Source organism: Equus quagga, chromosome 13 (assembly GCF_021613505.1).
Source record: "Equus quagga isolate Etosha38 chromosome 13, UCLA_HA_Equagga_1.0, whole genome shotgun sequence".
Taxonomy (NCBI): Eukaryota; Metazoa; Chordata; class Mammalia; order Perissodactyla; family Equidae; genus Equus; species Equus quagga.
In genome coordinates this window covers 18,894,832-18,908,340 of record NC_060279.1, presented here as the reverse complement: position 1 = coordinate 18,908,340, position 13,509 = coordinate 18,894,832, and the positions used below count along the sequence as shown (strand labels likewise).

The 13,509-nt window shown below is 40.7% G+C and overlaps 1 protein-coding gene across 1 annotated transcript in view; it reads left to right on the top strand.

The window, feature by feature from the left end:
• NIBAN1 (niban apoptosis regulator 1) overlaps positions 1-13,509 on the top strand; it is a 143,132-nt gene that overhangs the window by 107,590 nt on the left and 22,033 nt on the right. Inside the window, exon 6 of the mRNA XM_046682378.1 lies at positions 8,380-8,495. Coding sequence (XP_046538334.1) covers positions 8,380-8,495 — 116 coding nt within the window. The remainder of the gene's footprint in view (positions 1-8,379; positions 8,496-13,509) is intronic.

The window sequence follows — 13,509 nt, the reverse complement described above, 5'->3', positions numbered from 1 at the left end:
TGGCTGGACAGCAATGTGCACCCACTGCCGCCCCCTGAGAGAAGCTGGCTTAAGTAGGCAGAGGAACCAAGGCTACATGCTTGCCAAGGGGGACTGTCCCTGTATGACCTGCATTCCAAGGACCAAAACCCCCCTCCCTGTCCCTGGAGGAACTCCGTGTTCCCTCAGACTGTGAGGGTCTTGGTTGAACTCTCTCACGAGAAAGCAGCTGGGTTGGCCAAGCCCAGGACTGTTATCATCTGAATGCTGGCGCATAGCCCAGACAAGGAGCCTCAAGGACACGTGGTTTTTAAAGGAGCATACCAGCTAATGCCCCTACATCCACTGAGTACCAAAAAGGGGAAAATGAGGTTCAATCAGGGTTACATCTGAGGACTTATGTCCAGACAATGATGACTGCTTCTCAAGTGAGTGGGGGTTCCCCTCCATGGACAGAGTTCTAGTTGTATGAGATAATGTCCTTATGAACCTGCCTGGAATATCTCCTTGTCCGCATACCTTTTGATAAAGCGTCGTCACAGTATTATTTTTATACATCACTTTGAGTAAGTATGAGGGTTCATTTGTGTTCAGTGAGTGAGCAGTTGACAAAAGGGACCTTTCTTAACCTGAGAATGAGGGAACAAGGTCAGCAAGACCTCAGGCATTCCAGAGTCACGATCTTCTACTCTCTCTCTTTCTTCTGTGTACCTTTTTTTTCTCAAACTCTGGTCTGTAAACCACTTACAACAGAATCACCTGAGCAGCTTTTTAAATGCAGATTCCTGGGCCCAATCCCAGACCTGCTGAATTGAAACCTCTGGGGCAAGGTCAAGAAGTGCATGTTTAAGGAACACCGCAGGTGATTCTGATGTTTGAGAACCAGTCCCCTAATGTTAGGGAGAGGAGTGGTTCTCAAAGTGTGCCTCTGGACCCCCAGCCTCAGCATCACCTGGGAGCTTATTAGGAATGCAAAATTCTTGGGCCCCATCCCAGACCTGCTGAATCAGAGACTCTGGCTTCTGAGTTATGTATTTTAGCAAGCGCTCCAGGGGATTCTGGTGCTCACCCAAGTCTGAGAAGCGTAGGATAGAGTAGCTCCTTTCAACAGTAGGGAAAGGGCTCCTTAGGAGAATCTGATTCATTTGCAACCCTTGAGTTTTATTTGTAACCAAGAAATCTTGGTTTAGAAGGAACTTTATAAGGAGATTTAATTCAGCCCTCCCTCTAGCGTTTGAATTCCTTTCTTCCTCCTTTCCCTCCTTTCTTCCTTCTGTCTCTCTCTCTCTCTTAGGTGCCAGCCATTGAACTAGGCATTGAGGATGAATGTGAATGTAGGCAGCAGTTGTCTGTCCTCTTGGGGTTTACAGTCTAGGGGCAAGGCATATTTCAAATGATCACATTAATATCTGTGAAATTATCATTATCGTAGGAGCTATAGTGAGGAGGCATATGCTATCATGAGAGTGTATAACAGAGGGATCTGAGCAAGCCTGTACACCTTCCACAAAGTAACTCAGCCTTGTGGAACATTTCCTCTTGAGGGGAACTTCTGACATCCTACTGGAGCCAGTTTCACTCTTAAGATACATCTAAATCTTAGAAATTTGCTCCCTATCTTGGATCAAAATCTGCCACATTCTACTCTGGACCATGTAATCCTGACTCTAGTGTCTGAATCTACATGGAACAAATCCAGTCCTCTTTTGCATTGCAGATCTTCACATAGATGGAGATTTATTCCCTCTAGGTTTTTCCTTTCCAAGGCTGCGGGATTCCTCATTCACTTGGTCTTCTTCAGGAGTATTTCGCCTTTTTCCTTTATTTTAAAAATTTTGTAAAATATTCTGCTGCTCAGCATGAGCGAGAAGTATGGAATGATAAGCTCGGAGCAGCATATCTCAGAATCCAGCTCTGACCATCCTTGTCCTTGTTTTACTCCACATTCCGGTGGTCCAACGTCACCTGCCTTGTGGACAGCTGTATCACACCACTGACTTGTACTGGGCTCACAGCTAAGTGAAACCTGGGGTTATTGATCTATCTGTCTGTCTATCTATCTATCTATCTATCTATCTATCTATCCATCCATCCATCCATGTATCTATCTGTCTCTTACCTTTCCCAAGTAATTGAAAATGTTCTAAGAGCAGTGCCCTAGAGATTTTTCTCTAGGATGTCAGTAACCTCAGCCCTTTAAACAGCACCCATCGTTTAGGTTGTTTAACTATTTGATTATGTCTATTTGCATTACCAACAAATCTAAATTTCTTCAGTGTGTCAGTCAAAATCATGCAAGACTTTACTAATTGCTTTGCTAAAATCTGGATACAGGATGTCTCTAACAGCCTTCTAATCTCCAAATCTACTATGTCTGTCTAAAGGAAGTGAGGTTAGTCCATCTTCACTTGTTCTAGTAATCACCATTTCCTTTGCTCTGTTGACAAACAGTCTTTCATTTTTATTGACAAGTCAAGAATTGATGAGATGCACTGCTTTTAGTTGGATGAGGCATGCAGCATTTTTCTGTATGGTTAAAAATTTCTATTAAGACAATGTCTTCACTAGAAACACCTTTCTTCCATTTATTTGAGGAGTCTTTTATATCCTCTGAGTGAGGTCTAGTATCTTTGTATTTTCACCTAGAGCAACACCGTTACAACTTATCCTCAGGTCTCTTCATCTCCATGAGGTGTATATTTTTTCTTGGCTTATTCCTCTTCTCTTCCTGGAAGGACTGCGTCCATTAACACAGATATCATCACAGTAGGTAATACACAGCTCAGTAGATGAATATTTTAATCTAGTAGTTTACAAAATACAATTCAGGGACTTCTAAGTAATCCTGGGGCTAGTTCTCATAAGAATTATCATTTATAATATGGCAATAAATGTTTGCTTAGGTTGATCGTGAATAAATAAATTTTTTAATAAAAATAAAAACTCATTACTATTTCATTGGAATGGACCCCATTCATTTTTAATTCCAGTGAGGGGTTTCTCTTTTGTTTTGTTTTTAATAATGTCATGTCACATTCTGTCTGGCCCTCAATCTGCTCACTCATTAAATGAGCGGTTTGGACTAGATGATCCCTATGGTATATTTAAATTCTAGAATTATATGATTCTACACTTTGAGAAGGAAAGGAAATTTAAAGTTATTTTAAAATTAAACCACAATACTTACACACATAACACACACACATGTGCATATGCATGCATGTAAAACTGATGACATCTGAATAAGATGGTCAGATGGCATCCATGTCAGTTTCCTGGTTGTGATATTGTTTCGCAAGATATTCCTATTAAGGGAAACTAAGTGAGGGGTATAATGGTTATCTCTGTATTATTTCTTACCAAAACATTTGAATCTACTATTACCTCAAAATAAAAAGTTAAGAAATTAAACTATAGAGTGTTATAAGAGGACTTTGGAAGGACTTTCCTTGCTTGACCACACGCTAGTTTAAATAAATTATTTAACCTTTCTGAAACTCAGTTTCTTTGTCAGCCTTAAAGTAGGACTATTAATTCCTACCTAATGGGATTGTTTGAAGGAGTAGATGAGATGGTGTGTGTTAACATCTCATGTGGTTCCTACTCCATGATGGTATTCAGTCGATGTTGGTTACTTTCTCCCGTGCTCCTTCTCCTTCGTTCTAGAGAAGAAACTAGAGCAAAACAGCCTTGCTACAGCTCCCCTACAAAGGGCAACATATGACCTGAAGCTGAAGACGGTTTAGAAGTATACGTTAGTGAGATGAGCCCCGGAGTGAGTAATGCTGTAACATAACTTTCACAAATCACCAGGCAGATCAACTAACGTGGCTTGGCGCAGTTTACCGATAAAATAATAAGGCAACTTCCAAATCCAAGCCAGGGAGTCCCGACACAGCAGCCAGAGTCAAAACCCAGAATGACTACATGGGCCTTGGAGCTTTGGCGTTTCAGTTGACTCAGACGTGCTATAAATCTGTGTAAGTGGAAAAAAACAAAAGCGATTTCTCTCTGGCTGGCCCCCTGAATAACGGTCCCCAAGGGGCCTAGAGAAGCTTTCCTTCACTTGCAAAATCCTTAATCATGTCTCCCAAATGTGAGTTTTCCATGTAGCCGCACAGATGAGAATTGCGGAGAGAGTAAGGAGAGTAGATATGTCTTGGTCCTGAGGATGAGATTGTGGAACGAATGGCCAAGATCTGTTTCCCACATGTCTCCTAAAACGGTTTGAGTTTCCCAGGGCTCTGTCCTTGCCTCCAATCTGATGAATGTTTTTATCAGTGAGTTGGTTAGAAACACAGAAGGCAAGCCCACCAACTTTTTGAATGATACCGAGGTGAAAGGAAGTTTGGGGACAGAATAATACTTTTTAAATGATTTTGGCAGGCTCTGGGGTACTGAGCTGGTCACAGTAAGTTTAATTTAATAGAGGTAACGTTAAAACCTGTACTTCAAGATCAAAAGCAGAAGTACAGGTTAGGAAAGCCTTAGACTGCAAGGGTTTTATATGAAAAAGGTGTAGGGATTTCATTTGACTAAAGAAAGGTATGAGTCAACAGTATGATGTGGTTGTATTCAAAAGGTTAGGGACCAGAAAAAGCAAGATAATCCTTCTACTTTACATAATTTGCACTAGTTAGACAATACTCAGTGTGTCGCATTCAGTCTAGGGGCCAAAGTTAAGAAAGATATTGATAAATTGGAATTGGTCTAAGGGAAGAGAAAAAAAAAAAAGGAGAGCCAAATTTAAAAGATCTAAAAACTATGCTGTTTAAGGAAAACAAGAATATTCAGCTATCTTTTAGAGTTACCATATGGAAGAGGAGTAAACTTGTCTATTTTGCTCTGAAAGGCAGAAATGGGATTAATGAGAGAGAGTTCATGGAAACAGATTTTGGCTCAACAGAAGGAAAATTTTTGCAAATAATTAGAGCAGTTCAGTGACGAAAAGGACTATTTCATTAAATTGTGAGCTCCTTGTCACTGGAAATATTCAAGCTAATGCCAGACAAGAGTCTGTCTGGGATTCTGAAGGCTCCCAGGACTGAACGAGAGAGCTTGGGGTAGGTGACCTTTAAGATCACTTCAAACTCCCATAGTCTATGATTTAAGTAAGCATGAATGCCAAGGCTGCTTATGACATGCCAGAGTCACTTTTTCAACTCTTGGCTCTGATTCTGACCAGCTGTGTGACCTTCAGCTAAGAAATTAACCATTTCTTGTTCCAGTTTCCTCATCTATGAAACTAAGGAGCTGGATTTAACGATGTCTAAGTTCTCCCTAGCACATTTGTCTCCTTAAGCATCCTCCTAATTACAACATGTTGGAAAGTAGAGTTTGAGCTTATACCTGCCATTTTTCTAAGTCAGCTTGCAGGGGGAAGGCTTAAAGACCACAAACCATTGTTGATTCTGGGAGCCGTTGAGGTAAACTCTCAATTACTTGCTGGCAAGAGAGTGGGTGCTTGTGACTCTGGAATTTGTTCCCATGAAATCTGTGGCAGGAAGTTGATCAAATAACTGATAATCTGGTTTCTCTCAAACACCTGTACATTGTGGCCGAGTTCAGCAATGCCTTTGCAAACAATTTAAGAGCAATGTAGATCATATTACCATTGAATATAGTTCTATCTTTTACAAAGCAAACCTTTGTTCTTATTTCCTTAATGGTATGGCAGTTGCTTTTGAGCTTTTCTTGTGATCATAAGTACCAATATTTATAAAACAACTTACCATAATGCAGATACTTTTCTAAAAGTTTTATATAAATTAATTTATTTGATCAGTTTGTAAGCTCAAAATCTAATGAAGAATCAGTAGATTCGATCCTTTTTCCCCTACGGAAAAGGAGTACTTAAAATCCAGTTTAAGTCTGTCTTAATGGGAAAGAGTCCAGAATTCAGATCCACATTCTCACTCTTTTAGGCTTTGTTGCTGTTGTTCAATGACTAATTTCCTTTATGGTTCATTTGATTACTGATACTTTTCTTCTCTGCCTTTGCTAGAGGGCTTCATCCTCCACCACTGCTACCTTCTGGCTCTTCTATTTCTTCTTTGACTTCTCTCTGACTCCCACATCATTGTCTCCAAATCCTATCACTTCACTTATTTTTTCCAAAGATCTTTGAAAATGCAACCATCAGTGTGAGTGTCATCGTTTGCTTTGATATAGATACAGAAGGGATAGGCAGGATTTCAAATACCTCCTCCAGCTACTGAGGTCAGCAGGGGAAGAAATAAGTAAATTTATGCTTCTTGTAAGGACGTGAAGAATTTAAAACTTCATTCCCAGGCTCGCGGGTCTGGCAACACTCACTCCATCCAAGTACCACATTTTCTTCCATCTCTCTGTTTCCTTAAGTTGGAAATGAAAACAGCTGTTAAAAATAAGAGCCCATGAGTCAATCTTGAATCTCAATGTAGTAATTACAGTTTCCATCTCAGTTGGTAAAGTCCCTCCCAGTATGCTGAGCCCCATCTCCCAGCCCCCTGGTTGTCAATTTTATACCAAGACCTTAATTTGTGTTTTCCAAACCTCTAAGATTAAATGCTAAATCAATGGCCAAACCAGAAAAAATAACAAGGAAGAAAATACTTTAATTTAAAAACTTGATTCTTGGGACATGCCCTTTTTTCTGATTTAGATTTTGACCAAATCTCTATGTTGTTATTAGAAATGTCAGTTACTGTTCCATGTTTTTGAAGGTGGAACTTCTGAGCTTCATGATATCTTTATGGTGAAGAATTTTGCTTGAAGTCTTGTAGAGGCTATGCTTTGAATTGTATTTTCTCTTTTCCAAGTTCCTAAGTCTTATGACCTAGTAAGCCAGTCTCAAAAGAATCTGCTACAACCTGTTAGTTGATTGTCACCTTTCGGAGCAGATTGATCCTCTTTTAGTTCAGCTTGGTCCCCCATATCAACCGTTCTGTTCTTGACTGAGCAATCCCGATATCTAAAGCTCTGACTATCCCCCCAATGAATCAGCTGCCTTCAATGGACCAATCCAATATTGCCCTATAAATGCAGATCATATACCATTGGCAAGAGAACTTTGTGTCCTTTGGTGGGAGAAGCAGGAGGCAAGACACTTGGCCCTATCAATCACTTCCCTTTACCTACTTTATTTCCCCTTTCAAAGTTTTGATTTCTTTATTGTTAGATTAGATTATCTCTAAAATTCATTTCCCTGCTAAGATTTCTATAATTCTGTATCATTGTATCCTCCAAGAGCTAGTTTTATGTGTTGAAAATGGTCTTGGTCAGTTGGGGCTGCCGTAACAAAAATACCATAGTCTTGGAAGTCCAAGATCAAGGCACTGAAGGATTCAGTGTCTGGTAAGAGAGAGAGAGCATTCTTTCCTTATAAGGGCACTAATCCCAACATGAGGGCTTTACTTTCATGACCTAATTTTCTCCCAATGGGTCCATCTCCAAATATCATCACATTGGGGATTAGGATTTCAACATATGAATTTTAGGGGACACAAATATTCAGCCTGTAGCAGAAATGAAGACAGTTGCATGCATGGTGTGATTTGTGGAATTCTGGGAAGGCCATTCAGCTCCTGCTCCCTCACCCACACTTAATATCCTATATTCACTCCTTTGTGGTAGGATGTTACCTCTCGGACATAACGCCTTTTACAATCCAATATGTTCAGAAGGGCAAACCTATAAAACCAGTATGTGAGGTAGTAGCGAGTAGTACTTCAAAGCGGGCTCTGGAGTCAGACTGAGTTCATATACGTGCTAGCTGTATAACCTCACACAATTAATTCATCTTCCTGTGCTTTTGGTCTCTTCCTCTGTAAAATGGAGATGATAATAATACTCATCTCAGAGGTTTTTGTGAGGTTTCAGTGAAATATGTAATATGCTTATCAGAACAGTATCTCACTATATGTGTTAGCCGTTATCCTTCATTTGCATAAATCAGCATATTATATTGATGTCCTTTTGACAGAAAGTTGATATCAGGTTGCAAAGAAGTTGGAGTTGTATCCGGGAAACTAGGAGGGGATGCCTTGGATCCAGATGCACTGTTCAGGAATGGTCTGCCTTGGTGAGGTGTTACAGTTGGTAGCATAAAGCCCCGAGGGGCCTAGGTGCCTGAGGGAAGCATTTACAAGAGAGATAAAGGGGGACAGATCTGCTTCTAGTCCTGACCAGTACACCCAGTCACTGATAGAATTAATCGGCTATTATGGTGAGCAAGTAACATGGTATATGTCTGCAAGTGAACTTTGAATTCAGTACTTGCTTAACTTTTCTGTCTCATATTCTAGCCCTTGTAATATTCAGGGAATGTTAAGTCTCTGAACCATTGCATTTGAAGAACCATGGAAAAAATGTAAAATAAAATATTTTTCTTTGCTAAAAGCTCTTGCCTCTTTCTTTTAGATTACATAAAGCAGACGACATTTGAAGCCCAAGCCTTTTTAGAAGCTGTGCAATTCTTCCGACAGGAGAAAGGACACTATGGCTCATGGGAAATGTTCACTGGGGATGAAATCCAGGTAATGGGGGGCTCAGAAGTGTGGATCTTCTTCTCTGGGTCGTAGGAGGTCAGGGTCATAATAAACAATCAACCAAAAAAACCTGCAGGAGTGTAAGATGTGGTTCCGAAGGCCATTTCTCTCATTGTCTGAAAGCATTTGGTCAGCCAGCTGTTGGGCATCCTCTCCAGAGATGCCAGACTGGGTACTAAATAGAGCAGCCCAAAACACTGCAGCTGCCGTGCGAAGAGTTGCTTCCACTGTTTTCTATAAAAAGCATTATTCTTTCAAATGACCTCATGCTTCCACACTAGCAGCAAATGTCAGCCTTGTGACATAATGCAAAGTGTGTAGTGGGGCTTTAGGTCAGCAGATTTGGGTGAAATCTCACCAAGTTATTTAACCTCTTTTAATCTTGGGCTACACCTCTGAAAAAAATGGGAATAGTAATGTTTGCCTCGCAGGGTTGTGAGAATTAAATGAGATGTTGTTGGAAAAGTATTTGACACACGGTAAGTCTTTATCTCTTGAAAGATTTATAAATCAAGTAATTAAAGAAAACAAATTGCAAAAGCATTAGACAGTTTTCTATACATTTCGTTTACCTTTTCTAGTTTTCTATCCTCTGTGGTCCAGTGTAACTTCCCATGACCTTGATTAAATGCCAGTCATAGGCTAAGCACCTCGGTTGGCTTGGTACCAGGAACATTGTTACAAATCTCCAAGGAAACCGTGTTTCATGATGTGACCCCATCCTCCATGAGGACACCAATCACACAGCTGATTCAGCCAGGAAGAGGAGGCTGGGTATGGGCATTATTTAATTAGAGGCACACAGGGTCCAAGAATGCTATTCTTTAGTTTCCCCTCATCTCCCAGAGTGCCTCTTTTGGGGACCAGTGAAATTTATTATTAGGGAACAATATATGGATGATGCCAGAGGGTGCTTTGCTTTTGTATGGTCATTAAACATCTAAAGCCAAAAGCATTTTCTCATGATGATGGGGCTATTCTTTATTGTTTTACCACATGTCTCAGAATCTTTTTTTCGTGGATTCTAAATTCATTTATTTCCAATCCTGAGACTTATTCAGGAACTTTAACCAATTCTTGGTTTCTGATATTTGGGGGAAGCACATCCATTTATAAATGTGAGAGGATTAAAAACTAACCATGCTTATGCCCAAGAGAAAAACAATAACATAGGGGACACTGAAGCATTTGACACTGCTTGGCCTTTCATATAAACAAACATATTTAATAGATAAACCAGTATTAAAATACCTCTGTATGGTACTTTTTAATTATTTACCAGTCTCTTGAGGAGGGTAGAGCAGTTACTATTTCCATTTTGTAAATGAGGAAACTGAGGGAAGCATATAGCAGTTGAGTGACTTGCCCAGTTTTATTCATCCAGCAACTGTTTACTGAACCACCATATGCCAGGCACTGTGCTGGGTACTAGTCATCCAGAGGTGGGCAAGACAGAATGGTCCCTGCCCTGTGGAGCTGATAGTTTCAGTGTCACATGCTCAGGGGACAAATGGCAAAAGAAATGATAGCTTCTGACTCCTGGTCCATGAAAGATCAACACCAACCATGGAAATGGACTAAGGTATATGTGTATTCAGCTTCTTGAATTTAGCTATGCCACTTGCTTTACATTTTTCTTTCTTTTGAAATCTCATATCAGCTCACATTCTTTCATGATGCCTTTGAAAGCACGTACTTAATAAATCCTTTCTGGGGGTTGAGTGTTGAGTTAGTTTTCTTTCGTTGACTTTCTGCTTTTTGCTTTGAGCTGATATGTGTGAAGTGCTATAAGGTGCAAGAGAGCTAAATGACTCATCGCTTGCCGTGGTGGTGAGGCAAGGCATACCTAGATATCCAGAGAACGAGACAGCATTAGACGTGTGTGGGTACCTATGTGGGTCTGTACATATATGGACATCACAGAGCAATCGCACGAGGCAGTCACAGGAAGGTGCTCATTTTGCAATATAAAAAATACCATAAGTGGGAAAATAGAACAAAAAACAAAGAAGAGATCAGTAAAAGCTAGAGTTATCAAGCGACTCCGTAAGAGGTTTTGTCCCCCAGGAATCTGAGTATCTTTGCTGAAATCACAGATGCATAAGGTGTGAGGGCTGGAAGGTCATTTCAGGATTATTTGTCCCGTATCCTCCAGGTGAGAGAATGTTCTGAGAAGTTGGCTGAAGTCACAAAGCCAGTCTGTGACAGAAATACGTTTTGAGCTATATCAAGCTATCCTTGGAGAAGCTCGTGACAGAAATGGCTTCTAGAACTTTCCTGTGTGGGGCCTGGTGGGGTTAAGCTTCACCGTAACCCCTTATACCTGCAGCTCAAGCAGCATCTGTCACAGGAAAAAGAGGTCAGGGGCCCAAAGAAGCTACGAAGTAGTTAAGGAAAATGCCGTGGCATAACTGAGTTTGGAAATATGACGTCTTTTGTTTTAAAGCACTGAGTTTATTTGCATTTTTCTTCATGTCTGCTAAGAACTTAATCATAACATTGTCCTAACCCACTCTATCCTAGGGGCCTATATTCAGAAGATTTTCAGCCTTGTTACATTACTATCTTCATTGCAATGACTCACACAGCAAGTATGGCAGGCCTTTATGGTGATGGTTGTTTTAGGCAAGTGTCCAGGCAAAGCAAATATCTTAGACTAGCTTGCCTGACAGACTATTAAGGTGAAAATATTTGCACATCAGTAAATATATTTTCTATTTGTCAATATAAATGTATCAAATGAGGTCATGAGGGAAAGCATTTTGTAAAATATAGAGTATTTACAGTTATTTGGTACGTAGTAAATATATGAGAAATATATATATGAGAGAGCAGCTCATAATTCCCACAGAACAGAGTGATTTTAAGACAAGAAAACTATCCACAGTTTTTAGGCTTTGTCCGTATATTCTGGAGTTGGCTTTTGTCTAATGACCTTGAATATGACCCTTTTAAATGGATTCTTTCACCCGTGGCCACTCAGTAACACAAAGGGCAGGAGGCCAACACCCTGGTCAGACCATGTGGCCACCCTCAGGAAGGAGAGTAGTCTCTGGGGACCTCACACCCTCCTCACAGCTTGCGCATCTGGAAGGTAACACCGTGGTGTGGCCTTCAGGAAGTGACCTGAGGTTCGTTCATTTTGATCAACCTAATGGCGTGTTTGGTTTCTTCTATGTGTGATGAAATTTAAAAATCTCCACTTCCCAGTGCTTAAATTTACACACACCCTTTTTTAAAGCAAAAGTGATATTTTTAGGTCCCTTATAGTAAAACTCAGCCGATCCTGATCTGAGAAGAGAAGGTTGAAGAACCCCTTCATTAGTCGTACTTATTTATTAGATTGGCTACTTTCTCTAGAATAGCCCAAGGGCTTTGGACTCTGCTCATGGAGAGCTGACCAAGGTAGGGAGTCCCAGAGCCAGTTCTGGGCAGGTGAGCGGCAGCACAAGGTCAGGGTGGGGTGGGGCTGAAGGTTAGAGGAAGACGATGGTGGTGCCAGGAAGAGGCACAGCTGAGCTTCAGCACTCAGAGGCTCTGCCTCCCAGTGGCTGTTCCCTAAGTCCCTCGCCCTGGAAACCCACTCCCAACCCCCTCCTTTTTTTTCAGACATATTTTCTTATCAATTCTGTAAGTTATAAAATAAAACCAAATTTCTTGGAACATTGTATGGGAATGACTAAAAGAAAACTATAAGCTCACTCAATGGAACATTCTTTTCCTTTGGCCTTTGTAACATTTTCATCTTTTCAAACCCCTTTCATGCTTGTGCTCAGATTCAAACCAATCTCTGCAAAAGGGTGAGTTAGAGCCATTATTATGATTCTTGAATTTAATACTTTTCAACTGAGATGATATTTCCCATTGGTTTTAGGTTCTGGCTTCAGTCTCCTTATGCTCTTAGCTCACTCTCCCTGTGCCACACTTTCGTCACTCTTGGGCAGATGTGTTCCAAACAAGAGCTTACTCTATTGGGCAGGATGGGGGGCCATCGATTACTAATTACCTACTTGAATCCAATTGTTAGACCTGCTGATTTCCAGGGAGTTTGGACATGTCAAGTTCCTCTTAAAATCTTCAAAAATGCTGGTTCACCTCTTGACTGCCCCCAGAGAATGGTTAAAAAAGATAAAAACATCCCCACCAATGAATTACCAGGACTAGTGGAAATCCTATCCCCATTATCATTTTTGTCACACCCTGAAGTTCCACATCACAGATGACAGGAGCCCCACTTGCTGCACTGACCCAGGCAGCCATCTCTCCCAGGAACCCACAGGCACAGGGGTGCTGGATGGCTCACCCATCTCCACCCAGGAAGTGTTCTTGTTCAGTTCAGCTAAAGCGTTACACCCTGCCGTAACACAACCGTTGTGAAAGGCAAAATCTAGTGAGCTCATGAATATTTCCACTAGCATGAGGTTGACCAACGACCTCAAGAAAATCTTTCTTAATTCCTAAAACTTAGTTTGAATTTTTATGAGAAGAAGGTCAATCATTTTGGACAAATATTATTTTAAATTTGTAGAACAGATGTCAAATGATTCTCTACTTTTCTGCCTGCCTCCATTCCCAGAATTACTCTTGTTCTTTTGTAAATCTTGGTCTGCAGCCTGATATTGAAAACTGAGCTGGGAGCCCCAAAAAACTCATGGTAAAAGTGAATTTGAACAATAAAGCTGCTCCAATTTGGGTGGGGGGTTTAAAGAATGAGGCGCCAGTGTTACGTGGAGCATTGTAACATGTGGATGTGGAGAACACTGCTCAGATTCAAAAGAACCATTTTCATTGAGCCAAGCAAAATTTTAGGAGTGATTTGGGAACAAATTATTTTAAAACACCCTTAAAACTTTAGAACTCCTCCCATATTCTGCTCATCCCACAAATGCCCAGTTGCTTCAAAGCATTTATTACTCCCTTCTTCTTCTAAACTTTAAGGAGGATGGAGGTGGGGTTCAGGGGACAGTAGAGACAAATAGCATGAAGACACTTAGATCCCAAG